Below are 15,878 nucleotides of genomic sequence, written 5' to 3'. Positions count from 1 at the left end.
TGGGACGTGGTCTGTCGAGGACGTTGGTTTGTCCGTGTAGGGATCTTTCGTTTTGTTGTTTCAGCTCAATGTCACTGTTCCCTTCCATTGAGTGTTCAGTTTAACCTGAAGCGTTCAGAGGTCAATAGCGCCACCCAACGTCTTGGGAGTTACTGAACGTTGTACTTTTTTTCGTTTTACCACTATTTTTTTATTGAATCAATAATTTAAAAAAAAAATTTACATTAGCTATTGGATGAAAAAAAGAAAAATTAAATAAAAACATGGAAATGCTTACATACATTAATACATTTAACAGCTTTCTTGTTTATCAGATTATAAATAGATTTTAGGCAGGCTATTGCTTAACTTCTAATAGCAAGATTTTGAATAATGGTTTATAATCACCATATTTAGTAAGAAAAAAGTAACAAATTAACCTAATAATATTCCCTATATAATGACATAACAGAAAAAAAAAACAAATAATATAAATAGATTTTAGGCAGGCTATTGCTTAACTTCTAATAGCAAGATTTTGAATAATGGTTTATAATCACCATATTTAGTAAGAAAAAAGTAACAAATTAACCTAATAATATTCCCTATGTAATGGCATAAGAGAAAAAAAAACAAATAAAATATTTTCAAAACAAAATTGAAAGCTGGGCAAAATATGATCTCTAACAAAAGAGCCCAAATCTAACCAAAAATCTGAACGTTGTACTAATTCATCCGACTGATAGGGTTGTGACATCACTGTCCTTTTCATTTTAATAATTTTTCACAGATTTAATCAATGCATCTAACAAGACCACATGCAATGTGTCTAGTTTTAAAAAATATTTGGCGCACCATGTAATTATTTTAGTTAACATAATTAAAGTAATATATAATCTAAAATAATATAAACTAATCTAAAATTTGCAAATCTTAATATAAAAAATATTGATATAAAAATTTAAACTTTATGACAATATTTTGTGGTCACACTTACACATGCATTAATATGTAAGGCTACACTAATGTGTTTATAGTTTTGAGATATGTGTGTGTGTGTGTGTGTGTATGTATATCCATTTGGAATAAGTAGAAACAGCAATTGGTTAATTTATCATTTAATTCATATTTTGTCACTCTTCACATCATAGGCATTCATACAAATTAGCCACGTTGTAAAATATTTAAGTATTTCTGTGTGATCGGGCTGGCACTTCCTCTATAGTTTGTGCTCTCTGGAGTTGCTTTAAACGAAACATGAGTGTCTGCTAAATAGACACTTCTTGTTTATCCCAAAGCAATTCACGGTACCCTTCTGTCATCCTAGTTTCCTATCTAAGAATACAGAACAATCATTTAATCAGAGTAAATATTTTTCAGTGTCTTGAACAAAGCCCCACAACTAAGGAGAAATACACTTTAGTGTTGTATTAGTTATGCTATCTCACTGGAAGCCTTCAACTACCTATAGGTATCTTCTGTAGAGCACCCAACATAATGTCTCAAACACAGCCATACAGTTAATAAATATCCAGAGCGTAATGCTTTATGGGGGCAAAAGTGACAGATCATTTCTAAAGTGCTGATCTGAGCAGGTGAAAGCGTATGACATGAACATCAACAGGCAAATGACAGACAGACAATCAGACCTAAATATACACAAACAGTACTCTTGATTAAGGCAGCTTTTTGAAAGAAAGGTCAGAGGGCCTGAAAGTATAACGGACATTACAGCTGTACCGAATCTAAAGTAAAAACCCAGGCTGTTCATTTGATAACTGCCTGTCTAAACTAAATTACTGTAGTTCCTGTATTAGTCTCTATTTATAAAACTCAATTCAAAAGCATGCTACAATGCACATCACACACACAAACAAATAAAACGTAGTAGTTTCTCTATTTCCTTTTGTAACAGTCGTTATCATGCTCAAATATGTGGCAAAATATATGTACGTGTGCTTTTGCTATTGCCTTGAACTCTGACCTCACAGTGTAACAGACGACGTTGACGGACAAATACATTATAGCTCTTCATAAAACTCCACGGATAAAATGACATTCTTACATCGATGAATACATAAACATGCCAAAAAGCTGGATGCACTGACGGGAGCAGGGAAAGAGAGAATTGTGTGAGGTATTCTGGCTGTCTGATGGTAAGAGAGAGTAACCTCTTATAGCATGTCAACAGTAAAATTACTAAAATTATTATACATCTTCACAATGGCAAATAAATCGAATGCGAGAACAACCACTACATTTTGCAGAACGACTTAACGAGGATCATCGGGGGCCGGGATCTTCTCCAGGCTGGGCTCCATGCCCCAGATCTCACGGGCATACTGGGTGATGGTGCGGTCACTGGAGAATTTGCCACAACCGGCAATGTTATGGATGACCTTCTTGGTCCATTCTTTAGTATTCTGTTTAGGAATTATGAAGATGCTTTTAATAACTGGAAGGAATGCGTAGTGTGTATACATTTTTGCTTAATGAAAGTTGCCATTGCCAAATGAAAACATGTACTGTTAACTTAGGGAAGAAATTGTGTATTTTAATGAGGTCTTTAATACAAACCTTATATAGGGCACTGACTTTCTCCTGACATTTAATGTAGTCCTCATAGTCAGCAAAGACCTTGAACCTGTAATTACACCAACATTGATAATCCACATGTATTAGTAATAAACTATGATTATGTAGCAAAGGAAGAAAGCAAAAAAAATCAGTTTTTCTTACCTGTCATGTTGCATTAGCAATTTGACAATGTCTTTAAACAGGTCAGGCTCTCCAGGACTGAAGAATCCAGAAGAGATCTGATCGATAACTTGTTTTAGCTCTGGAATCCGGTTATAATACTCCATGGCATCATATCTAAAAACGAGCCAAAAGTGATTTTGTGTCAGTTTAGTTTCTATCCACATCTTGATTGAAATGGATCAACTTTTTCAATATAATAATTAGTGTATAAACATCCAACACATTAATATTACCTGCATTTATATAACATACATAGTAACATATGAAGAGCTCAGATACAAAACCCTCTTAAGTGTGTCTAACATGTTTACTTGTACTTGTTTGTTTTTTATCAGCCTCTTATGTAAAGGTTCTGTAATTTCACTTTAATGTCAATGAAAAGGTTAGTTATTAGTCAGAAATGTAATTGCCTTAATTTTCACAAATGTCACTTGAACAAATTTGTCTTTCGCTGCAAAACCCTCTTAGTATATGCAAAAATTGGCACTTCTATAAACATCTCCAGTCACTCTTCACTGTCCTTCTGAATAAAGGTAAAAGATGCAAAAATTCAGTCAATATCCTAATATATTCAGTAAACCGTCTTTAACTGGGAAAAAACTCATACATGTCATTTATTCAAATCTTCTTCCATGCACTTCGCTGTCGTGGCATTTAATGGATTCTGCCAACAAACCAGTATTTTTAAATGACCTAAGGCCAGGATTAAGTGGATTTGAAGCAAAAGTTTTTGATGAACGTATAATATGTGCCAGGTCCTTCGGTCAAAATCATTTAAAAGTAATATGGTCTTGTTTATACAGGCGCTACAGCTCCCCCTTGTGTTTTTAAGAGAGTTGTCCAATCATTGCGGTGATCTGAAATCATCGCGATGAGGTCAAACAATCACGATAAGACAATTATTAAATCATTGTGACAGCCCTAATATCGTTATCTCATTTGTTTAGCGCCTTTTGCATCTGAGCTCTTTAAAGGGGTCATATGATGAAAATGTTGGCATTGCCACTTTGTAGGTTTGAGCGGGGATGTGTCGTTTTGGGTGTGTTTTTTAAAATGCAAATGAGCGGATGAAGTGCAAACACTGATCACAATGATGGTGGTTTGTTGTAATTCAAACTCAATTGTGCTGTCAAGTCCTTATTTTCTCTCTCTTTCTCTCTGCACTAAACGGCAGTGCAGTGGTTGGAAAGTTCAGATTAAGGAGGCGGTATTATTCTAATAAGATATCCTTATGACATCATAATGAAAGCCAAATTTCAACGACCTATTTTTGCTCACACCTACAAAGTGGCAATGCTAACATTTTCATCATATGACCCCTTTAAAGGGACACTCCACTTATTTTGAAAATAGGCTTATTTTCCAGCTCCCCTAGAGTTAAACCTTTGATTTATACCATTTTGGAATCCATTTAGCCAATCTCTGTGTCTGGCAGTACCACTTTTAGCATAGCTTAGCATAATCCATTGAATCTGATTAGACTATTAGCAGCAGGGTTTCAATTTTTATTTTATTTTTTATTTTTAGAAAAATTTTATTAAAATATTGTTGTTATTATTTTATATTATTATTACAATAATTTAAAACTTGACTCTTCTGTAGTTACATCATGTACTCAGACCGATGGAAAATTAAAAGTTGCAATTTTCTAGGCCGATATGGTTAAGAACTATACTCTCATTCCGGCGTAACAATCAAGGACTTTCCTGTCGTATCATGGCTGCAAAAGGCGCAATTATATTACGCAGTGCCCGAAAACAGTCCCCACCTATTAAAAAGTTCCAAGGGGACTATTTTCAGGTGCTGCATAATATCATTGCGCCTGCTGCAGCCATGGTACGAAAGCGAAGTCCTTGATTTTACGCCAGAATGAGAGTGTAGTGCCTAGCCATGTCTTTAAGCCTTGCAACTTTAAATTTTCCGTCGGTCTTAGTACACAATGTAAATACAGAAGAGTCAAGTTTTAAATAGAAAAAATATTGAAACTATTTGGTTATTTTTGAGTACAATGCTAAATGGTCTAATCAGATTCAATGAATCTAAGCAATGCTAAAAGTGGTACCGCCAGACTCGGAGATCAGCTGAATGGATTCCAAAACAGTAAAAATCAAATATTTTCAAAAAAGTGGAGTGTCCCTTTAACATTAAAGGGATAGTTCACCCAAAAATGAAAATTCTGTCATTATTTACTCACTCTCTTGTTGTTATAAACTTTGTTCTGATGAACACGAAGGAAGATATTTTGAGAAATGTTTTTAACCAAACCGCTCGTGAGCCCCATTCGCTTCCATAGTAGGAAAAAATAATACTATGGAAGCGAACAGAAATTTATACCGAAATTTTAACAGAAATTTATACAGGTTTGTAACAACATGAGAGTGAGTCAATGAAGACAAAATGTTTTTTTTTGTGAACTATCCCTTTAATAACTAGAATAACTTTAAGAAACAAAATTTTATTATGCAGACAAATATTCCAAAATTTAAAAAATATTTATAACTCACCCTTTCTTATCCATAGCCTCCACATCCTTCACTCTCATCCCGAAGATGAAGAGGTTTTCCTCTCCCGCTTCCTCTGCCATCTCCACGTTAGCTCCATCCATGGTGCCGATGGTCAAAGCTCCATTCAGCATGAACTTCATGTTGCCAGTACCAGAAGCTTCTGTTCCTGCAGTGGAGATCTGCTCGGACAGGTCAGCCGCAGGGATGACTAGGAAAAGGTAAGAAACAAGTAAAAAATAAATGTGAATAAAGAAGACAAACTGATCGAATAATAACATCCGTTGATCGGTTTGCATCACCTTTCTCAGCCAATGTGACCCTGTAGTTCTCGAGGAAGATGACTTTCAGGCGATCTCCCACCACGCAATCGTTATTTACCACATCTCCAATTGCCGTGATCAGTCTGATGATCATCTTAGCTGTGTGGTACCCAGGTGCAGCCTTGAAGACATAAATCAACCACATTTATGTGTATTCATTCGGAAGGTATGGTTCAATCAAGAAACATATATCTTTATATGTGTCCCTAGAGAGATGAGCTACAAAAACGCTGTACCAACAGCCAAGATAGATCTGATTGGTCAGTGAATCAGCCTCACCTTTCCTCCAATCATAACTGTCCTTGGAGTCCAGGCCTTGTTTGGCTCCTTCTTGATGCCTTGAAGATAAATGAAAGGTGATTTTACAGCAGACTCTGTATGGTAAGGTATCTGCTTCACGTGAAACCGTGAAAGGATGTTTTTACTTACGATTATAAAGCGTGATAATGTGTAGACAGTTCAATAGCTGTCTTTTGTATTCATGGATCCTCTTTACGTGAACATCAAACATGGAGTTTGGGTTGATCTTTACTTTATACTGCTCTTCCAGTTGCACAGCAAATTTCATCTTATTCTCCTGAAAATGGCAAAGCGACATAAAATGAGATGCTCACCTCGCTCATGTAAGATTAGAAAGGAGACCGATTGTTTCACCTGTTTGACTTTTGCAATATCTCGAATTAATGCGTCGTCGTCTAAAAACTTCAGGAGTTTCTTCAGCTGGTCCAGGTCACGGATGTAGTCCTCACCAATTCTCTAACAAATTAACCATCACAAAATAAAATCATGAATGTCTTCATAAACCGCATTAAAGTTAATAACATCAGTTTCTGTTCAATTTGGGATTAGCTAAATGTTACATATTTATATAACATGTTATATATGAAGAGTTCAGATGTGAAACGCTCGAACATGTTTTCTTATAAATGAGCATTTTTTATCAGGCACTTATGGGGTTTTTTTCAGTAATTTCACTTTAATGGCAATGAAAAGGTTATTAGTTCGTAATTCAAATACCCTCTCCGAAACCTTCTTCGCTGTCCTTTCTGAATGAAGCGAAAAGGCTCAAAAATAAAAATGTTAAGATTCCTATCCTTTATTTCAACATTCCTCACCTCAGCGATGACGTCAGCCAATCCAGGGTTACACATGATGAGCCAGCGACGGGGTGTGATGCCATTGGTTTTGTTCTGGAACTTCTGTGGGTCCACCTCATAGAAGTCTTTAAACCTGTTTAAAGAGTAAACACCAACAAATTGATCTTGAGATTTACCAGCAAAACCGGTGTTATCTGTTTTACCTTCTGTGATTATGTAAAGGCAAGCTATTATAATAAACCCTACATTTGGAATTGTGATAACACTTATAAATGCATTAACAGGCAAATCGTGAGGAGACATACACAGTGTCCTTGATGATGTCGGAGTGGATTTGGGCCACTCCATTGACTGCGTGAGAGCCGACGATGCAGAGATGGGCCATGTTGATCTTCTTCTGACCTTCCTCCTCAATCAAAGACATGCGTCTCATACGGTCAAAATCGCCAGGGTAGAGGGCAGCGATACGCTAAGAAACAGGAAAGAAGATGTAATGGGAGGATAAACAAACAAGTATAGCATGGGAACTTCTTTCCTTCATTTAAAATGTATAGCAAACTGCGTCAGGAAGAGCAGGGGAGATTGTTTATGTAACCTCACTCATAAATTATTCCCTGTTTGGTGAGGAGATGACTACATCTTAATGCAGCGAGTTACCAATGGTCACATGATCTTAAACTTTCAAGCGAGGGGCAACCTTCCAATCTCTCTGATGAAGCCAATACGGAAGTGACTTAAACTGGAATTGATCGACTGGCCGCTTGAGGTTGGCTCCAAAAGGGAGTCAATTCCCATAGACCTCCATTTTAAAATGACCAATTTACAGCAGAAAATAATATGTTTACAGCCTGGTACAAAAAGTGTTTTTTATCTGTATATCTAATTTTGGTGAACTTTTTTGTAACTCATCCGTTTATTATATATTTAGCCTTAAAGTTCTGCATAATTAAGGGTGTGGCCACTTAAGTGAGGGGTGAATGGCCACTGCTGTCACTAGAATCGAGCTAGGTGGGCGTGGTTTCAGCAACCAGCCACCTCAGCTTCATCCATGTCCCGCCTATTTACCCATTTCCAGTGAGTGATTTGCGTTGACGCACGGCCAAGATGCCGACGGCAGGCAACGCCTACTTTGAGCTTCAAAAACCATCTTCACAAAACAATTGGTGACGTCACGGACACTATGTCCATATTTTTTTTACAGTCTATGCTTTCAACCCATACAAATAACATACATTTTTCCTCAAAGGTCGACTGAAATGTGTCATGAGGAAATTGTTTGTTCCCATACGCTCCATATGACGACGGTTAATCTCGTAGATGATTAGCAGGTGACGGGGCAAAAGGTTTTGGAACAGGTCGACAGGCCAGCGCTCCAGAGCTTCCGGTAAGACAGTGTGGTTAGTGTACGCACAGGTGCGCACAGTGATGTCCCAAGCCTGAGAAAGATAAATAACATCAGACAAAATCAGATAAAGAGGGAGAATAAAGAACAGGAGAATGAATTGATAAACTCTGTCGCCTATATTACTCTAATTGCTAATCTTTCGCAGTGTGTTGTTTTGAGTCTTGATGGTTTATCAAGTCAAATGATAGGAATTTTCGCTTACCGCCTCCCAGGTCAGTTTCTCATCATCCACCAGAATTCTCATCAGCTCAGGAATCGCCATTGCAGGATGAGTGTCATTCAACTGAATGGCCACCTAGATGCATAAAAAGGATGTCTGTAACATCTTGGTCTTTTAGTCAATGAAAAATTATACATTGCTACCCTATTTGAAGCAATATGATTTCTTTTACTACTGAAGCACAGTGTTTAAAGAAATAGTTCACCCAACAAATGAAAATTCTGTCCTAATTTCACCCTCACATTATTACAAACCTGTTAAAATGTCTTTGTTCTGATGAACACGAAGGAAGATATTTTGAGGAATGTTTGTAACCAAACTGAGGCCCCATTCACTTCCACAGCAGGAAAAAGTAGGGGAGAGTGGCTTTTTTGTATTGTAGTGCTGTCCTACCTTATCTGGAAGTTTGGTCAGATCCATGCGTACTACTTCTGTTGAGCCAAACTTTGAGGCCTTGAACCTGCGGATGATGTCCTGAAGAGTCGCGGCCACCACAAAGTATTCCTGCTTGAGACGTAACTCTTTGCCTTCAAAGAACTGACAAACAAACAAAATAGTTTGTTTAAACATCTGAGTCTCATTGTTTAAACATCTCTTTTTAATATTCTGTTAAGTGTGAGTACAGAGAGGTAAACTCACGTTGTCATTAGGGTAAAGGACACGGGAGATGTTCTCAGCTAGATTCTTGTCCAGCACAGCCTGGATGTAACCACCAACATTAACTGTTTAAAAGGATAAAAGTCTGTAATGATCATCTTTCAGAGAACTCTTTATAAAATCCAGATGCAATGTTAGATATAATAAACATAATACAGCTAGGAAATCTAATTTAAAACATATGAACCTGTCATGATCTTGCCTCTCTTGTTCTTGCTTTTTATAGTTTTCAGTCCCTCCAGAAAAACGGGATTATGCGATCGCATGATTCAATGCATAATCAGCCAAAGTCCACATATTTATGCAGTGGCCGCATTTTTTAAATACACCGCATTTTCGCCGCATAAATGGCAGATTTCTGCTCGCAAAATATGTGGGGCTTGCATGATTTCATAATCCCCGCATTTTTGTAGCAAAAAGTCATATATATCTTGTTGAAAAATGTTGCATTTACTACACAAATGCGCAGCCATGTCCCCTGTTGTCATGGGAATGTTAGTAAGTGACGTAATTATGCGACAAAAGCTGCAAACAGTTTTTGCAAGTTCACACAGTTTTTGCAAGTTCCCGCAATATTGGCAAGTTCCCCGCAATTTTTTTGCATAAAATTGCATAAATATCCTGCATATTCCATCGCTTTTTTAAAGAAAACGTGCCACGATATTAAGGATTTTTGCCTCGCAGAAATTACAAAAAAACTGTTTTCTGGAATGACTGAGTTTTGTGTCAGGATCATAGGAGTTACATGTTATGTGTGAAAGCACATGGCCATTGTTTGTTTTTGAGTGCCATATGCTCTCCTTTCTCGTGTCTCAACCCTGCCCCCTCATTAATTATTTTGTTATTGGTTTATACCCAACACCTGTTGCCCTCTTGGTTTATCCCCAATTTATCCCCAGTTTCATCCGCTTACCCGCTTCCTATCCCTACGGTGTTTATATATATAAATATATATTAAACTCTCCCAAGGGTTTTTGTCCTTCTAGGAGTTCAGTTTTTCCCACTGGGTTTTCTCCTAGGGGGGTTTTTCGTCCCCGGGAGAGTCATCCAACTTTGGCTTAACTTAGCACTTTACTGTATACGTTACATTATTACTACTCTCGCTAGTACGATTTATCCTTAGCCGCTATATTCTACTTCTTATATTATCTATTGATTTTCTGTGTTTTCCCCTACATCTACTCATGTAAAGCTGCTTTGAAACAATTAACAATTGTAAAAAGCGCTATATAAATAAAATTTAATTGAATTGAATTAATGCCCTTGTGTTTGGTGTCCTGTGCTGGTTTGCATCATTCCCTGTAAAAAGTCAAGTCTTGTTTAGCCTAGTTAATCAGGCTTATTGTCTTGTTTACAAGTGATAATCCAGAGGATCAAAGTTACACACTTTTAATAAGGCTGGCTGATGATTATTAATAGTCAAAACGACCTTACAATAAACTCACAGTCTTTAAGGTGGAATTCACATGGAGCTTTGGCAGACCAGAGCCTCATTGTGTTAACAACATTGTTTCTGTATCCTGGGACAGGTGTATCATAAGGGAGTGCAAGAACGACCTGTCAAGTCAAAGAGTCACAGATTTACTAGAGTAAACGTAGAAATGTAGCTGTAAAAATACACCCTAATAAAATGTATTTATAGTATGAACTATGAAAATTATTTTTTTTGTTTTTCAAGAGTAGATACACTGTTTTCTTTGCTCACACCTGTGTGTCCACCCATTTTACTCCATCAGGGTTGTGTTCCACTCGACCATAGAAATGCACGGGACGCATATACTCAGGACGAGCCTTTTCCCAAGGATTCCCATAGCGCAGCCAATCGTCTGCCTCCTCCACCTGCCAAATGTCAATCATTTAATACATGTCAGCATTTGCTCGTAACAAAAATGCACAGGTGAGTTAACGGAACACAAGATATTTTAGTGAGACACTGTAAAGTGTTTCTTACCTGCCAACCATTTACAATTTTCTGATTGAAGATTCCAAACTCATAGCGGATTCCATAACCGTAAGCTGCCAAACCCAAGGTTGCCATAGAGTCAAGGAAGCAAGCTGCAGAGAAGAAGTTAAAGTGGATTAAAACATCAATCTAATGTATCTTTACAGGCCCTACATAAATTATTTTAAAGAGAGTTCACCTGCCAGTCGACCAAGGCCTCCGTTTCCCAGGCCAGCATCCTCCTCAATATCCTGCAGCTCCTCCATATCAAGACCCAGCTAGAATAAACCAAAACAACACCAGACCAGATGAGGTATGTAACCTCATATTTTAACATGACTTGAGATATTTACATTTATGCATTTGGTAAACACTTTTATCCAAAGTCATTTACACTGCACTTCATAGTATGTTTGTTCCTTGTGGATCTAACGATTTTTTTGTTCAATGCTTCAAGAACACTTAAAATGACACTCCACTTTTTTGAAAATATTCTCATCTTCCAGCTCCCCCAGAGTTAAACATTAGATTTTCACCATTTTGGAATCCATTCAGACGATCTCCGGGTCTGGCGCTAGCACTTTTAGCATAGTTTAGCATAATCCATTGAATCTGATTAGACCATTAGCATCACGCTAAAAATTAATCAAAGAGTTTGGATATTTTTCATATTTAAAACTTGACTCTTTTGTAGTTACATCGTGTACTAAGACCGACGGAAATTTTAAAGTTGCGATATTCTTGGCAGATATGGCTAGGAACTATACTCTCATTCTGGCATAATAATCCAAGACTTTGCTGCTGTGACATGTCTGCAGGATGCGTAATGATACTACGCAGTGCCCCGAAAATAGTCCCCTGCCATTGAAAGTTACTAAAGGGACTATTTTCGGCTGCTGCGTAATATTATTGCGCCTCCTGCAGCCAGCCATGTTACAGCAGCAAAGTTCTGGATTATTACGCCAGAATGAGAGTATAGTTCCTAGCCATATCTGCCAAGATAGAATATCGCAACTTTTAATTTTCTGTTATTCTTAGTACACGATTTAACTAAAAAACAGTCAAGTTTTAAATAGGAAAAATATCCAAACACTTTGGTTATTTTTTAGCGCGATGCTAATGGTCTAATCAGATTCAATGGATTATGCGCCAGACCCAGAGATCGGCTGAATGGATTCCAAATCGGTAAAAATCAAATGTTTAACTCTAGGGGAGCTGATTTCTGGTATCAAGGTTAAACAAACAATCCGATATCTTGGTATCCTAATTAGCAAATGTCCTAATAAAAGAGTTGACCTTAACTTTTCAAAATGCTTAACCAAAACAAAATCTATTTTTAAATGTTGGCTGCAAAGGAATCTGACAATCCATGCACGTGTTTTACTTTCTAAAGCTGAGGGTTTATCGATTATTGTATACCCTGCTCTCTCTCTCTCTCTGTATGTTAACCCGAAAATGTGTTCTCTCATTGATAAAGCTGTATTTCAGTTTATTTGGAGAAATAGAACTGAATATATAAAAAGAAAGACTGTTATTAGGGTTTCTTAACAAGGTGGTCTTAATGTCCTGGACTTTAATACACTTTTAAAATTAACTTGATAAAACATTGTCTGGCCCATAGAAACTAGGTGTGGTTTCATATCCCCAATTTGATTTTTGAGAAATGTTGTGGGTAAAAAATTCTGCTTTCTTGTGACTTTAAATGTAGTAAACTTCCCTAGTAAACTTCCCATTAAATTATCCAATTATCATAAACAATGCTTTGATGCCTGGAAAATAGCTTTCAAGCACAACTTTTCCCCACATTCTTGCATTTTATGGAATAATCAGTATGTATTGTCTAAAAATAAGTCCATGTTTAAAAAAGATTGGATAGATAAAGGAATTAATTTTGTTTCAGATTTATTAAATAGAAATAGTGATGTTTATACTTAGCAATTCTTATCTGTATCAGGGTTGAAGCTTTCCCTTAAAGAATATAATGTGGTTGTAAAAAACATCTCTATTAAATTCCTTCTCCTTTTAAAACACATTTTAGCTATAACATGGTTGCAAGACAGATTCCAAATATTGTTATTGGAGGTATTAATATTATGGATAATTAGTGTAATAATCTCCATATTAGAAAGTCTCTTGTTCAACATCTTAGTTGCTATCCAAAAGCAATTACAAGATGGAAACAGATGTTTTACATACAGTCTTTTGACAAAATATGGTCAGAGTATACTTTTTACTCCCCAATAAGGTAAAAGAAATAGATTTTAATATTTTCTTATACTGGGAAAAATCTGATAATCTGGTTCGTGTTATCTTTTAATAGAAATGTATCATTCTTATTCTTTTATACTTTTATTATTATTATTTATTTATTTTTCTCTGTGTAAGCTATATTAATTTAGTAAGGTCTGTTATGCATGTCCCCCTGTTATATATGTTATGTAATGTTGCATGTTTTCTTTTATGTAATGTTTAGTGAACATGCAATAAAAAATAAATAAGATAAAAAAAACTCTAGGTGAGCTGGAAAATGAGCATATTTTCAAAAAAAGTGTCCCTTTAATTATGTGTTTAACATTCTGATATTGGATTATTTTTTGCCTTTAATATCCTAATGTATACATTTAAACCACAGTGGGCGTCAATCTTTTACTGTTGACATTAGATCAACAGCTCATCAACTTATTCACTGACCCAACATTACTGATATTGACTGGTGATGGCATTACGCCTCTTATCTTTAACAAAAAGATAAAGTGATCTGTGCCTCAAACAAAATCACAAAAATAAACACTCCACCTATGACAGCCGAAGTTATCTTTTTGTTATCCTGGCCAATAGGCAGTCACAGTCCTACCCCATATTCAATGCTACTGGTTAAGCAAATGCTGCTGGGTACTGGCCAGTCAACCTGTTCAAGCAGACTGCAGTTCCATTTTGGTGCCACTAGTGGCGCATAACTTCCACTTATGGTATCTGGTTTCAGTGTTCAAGCTTACCTGATAGATTGCTTCATCACAGGCAGTCTCCAAAGCTAAGTTTACCATGGTGTTTTGAAGGGTCCGCCCCATGTAGAATTCCAGAGAGAGATAGTATACACGCTAGAGATGGAGGAGAAAGACATGAAGAGAGATTTTTTTGTGTAACGTTATAATTTTGCCCTACAAACATCTCATTTAATTCTTTGCTAACACTGTATGGACAATTTGAACAATTTAAAAAATAAACAAATAAATAAACAATTTGTACAATTTCAACACAATGTACTTCAGCAGCAGAGCAACATTTAGAGAAACATAAAGGTGAGGAGGGGTAATGCGATACAAACTGATCTGCATTCTGTGAGCCACAGCTACACTGCAAAAATAAAAGTCAATGAAGGCTGCAGTTAATCAGCTTTACCAGTTACTTTTAAAGATAACAAAGGCTAACAGCGAAGAATGTGTGAGTATATTTGTGTGCACTATCGCTGGCATGGGTTCTGCATGTATAAATAGCTGCATTAGCAGTTGGTGTTAAAGGTTAGGCGCACACTTACTGGTATAGCCATTTGAAAGTTCAACAAACTTCAAAAGCATTTTTGTAATGTAATTTGTTTACTGGACAACAAATGGGACATGAGGGATGATTAATATTGACCGATATTTGATTTCTTTAAATTTGTTTAAGGAACAGCAATACGCAAATAATGCTTCAGAGCAGACCAATCACAAAACGGTATGCAAATCTTAATCTGGCGTGACGTCACGATTGTCAATAACATTTTTTAGGATTGTTTATGAGAATTCTTTCGTTTCATTGAAGTACAAATATTATGAAGTCAAAAGATGACGGAATTGATGCAAAACATTTTTGTGGTGAAGACGCACATTTATTTTTGTATACCGTAATGCTTTTAATTTTTCATTATAGAAATGTCAGTACGTTACAAAGCTGCGTAGGTGTTATATTAGCAAATTATTTAGCATTAAATTGGGCTAAATAAAAATGAACATTTTAACCTGTTGATTCTTGTCAAGGGCAAAACCCTTATTCATTCATTCGAAGGACCTTGAAAGGGATGACCGGAGATCTCTATCATCAAACATGGCGATTATGTAACTCTTTTGATACAAATGACCGTCAAAACTCAACCACAAACATTTTTCCGCATATACCGAAGTAACACTCACAACAAGGATGGACATAATGCGTTTTTAGTAATATTATTGCAGTGTTAAAGTGCGCAACGTTATATCCCTGGTTGTTGTAATCCGGCCCCTCCTCCCATCTGTCAGTGGTGTACGTGCTTCACCGGACACTGCGAGATGAAAATTGCGGCATTCGGTTTCTCACGCTTCGGGTCTTTCTCGTAATAATGTTGCTGCGTCCGAATCCATCTTCCAACCAAATGGTCACGGACGGTGTGCGCCAGGGCGAAGTAATAGTCGCGCTTGGTTGAAACATTACGGTCCTTTACCAAAGTGAAATGTAGATGCCGATTAAAATTGGTCTTGAGCTCGGCGACGTTTTCAACGCCGGCGAGTCCACGCACGGAAATTTGTTTCCTCTTCTCTTGGTCCGTCAGTGGCTTGGACATCTTGTCGACTGTAAAATTTGGACCCGTGCAATAGGATTACTAGGCTGCGTGATGCCCGCTGTGTTGCGACGCGCGTCACTGTGCTTTGCAGATGCTCTGGGTCAAGCGCGCTCATCATCGGCGGCGCGCACCACCTTTCAGATACATGACCACTGTACATATTTGACAGGCCGGGCGGGTCAAGATAAATTTAGACTAAATTCCAACCTTGCTATAATGGCACTTAAATGCCAAGACAATAGGACTCATTAAAAAGATTGTTTTAACCTTTTAGGATTAAATCTAAAGAAACGTAACTTGGTGATTAAATGAGTTTATGTTAAGTTCAGTGTGCGGATTCTATTTTGTTTTGCTTTATTCTCTATTTTTGGCACCTGCTAGTGTATGGATGTGCGTGCCTCCCCGTTTACTAGGTTTA

The 15,878-nt window shown here is 36.9% G+C and overlaps 1 protein-coding gene across 1 annotated transcript; it reads right to left on the bottom strand.

The window, feature by feature from the left end:
* Window positions 1-1,081: 1,081 nt before the first annotated feature.
* Window positions 1,082-15,569, bottom strand: pygmb (phosphorylase, glycogen, muscle b). Its single transcript, XM_073859903.1, has 20 exons — window positions 15,220-15,569; window positions 13,881-13,984; window positions 11,084-11,162; window positions 10,894-10,997; window positions 10,650-10,781; window positions 10,388-10,499; window positions 8,925-9,007; window positions 8,679-8,822; window positions 8,268-8,360; window positions 7,952-8,096; window positions 6,966-7,131; window positions 6,679-6,793; window positions 6,218-6,319; window positions 5,993-6,140; window positions 5,843-5,901; window positions 5,543-5,684; window positions 5,244-5,451; window positions 2,719-2,853; window positions 2,557-2,623; window positions 1,082-2,402 (listed from the first exon to the last, which is right to left on the bottom strand). Exons 1-20 carry the CDS (start codon window positions 15,458-15,460, stop codon window positions 2,253-2,255), a joined length of 2,529 nt encoding a protein of 842 aa, XP_073716004.1. The 5' UTR covers window positions 15,461-15,569; the 3' UTR covers window positions 1,082-2,252.
* Window positions 15,570-15,878: the final 309 nt, after the last annotated feature.

Source organism: Misgurnus anguillicaudatus, chromosome 21 (genome assembly GCF_027580225.2).
Source record: "Misgurnus anguillicaudatus chromosome 21, ASM2758022v2, whole genome shotgun sequence".
NCBI classification, from domain to species: domain Eukaryota; kingdom Metazoa; phylum Chordata; class Actinopteri; order Cypriniformes; family Cobitidae; genus Misgurnus; species Misgurnus anguillicaudatus.
The sequence above is the reverse complement of the archived record's forward strand: the minus strand, read 5'-3'. Positions and strand labels throughout refer to the sequence as shown.

Excerpts from the sequence above, each read along its gene's own strand:
- pygmb (XM_073859903.1), bottom strand. The coding sequence starts at position 15,460 with ATGTCCAAGCCACTGACGGACCAAGAGAAGAGGAAACAAATTTCCGTG. Across the intron at positions 10,998-11,083 it reads AGGCCTTGGTCGACTGGCAG|CTTGCTTCCTTGACTCTATG; the intron begins GTGAACTCTCTT and ends TCTTCTCTGCAG. Across the intron at positions 10,782-10,893 it reads AAATTGTAAATGGTTGGCAG|GTGGAGGAGGCAGACGATTG; the intron begins GTAAGAAACACT and ends GACATTTGGCAG.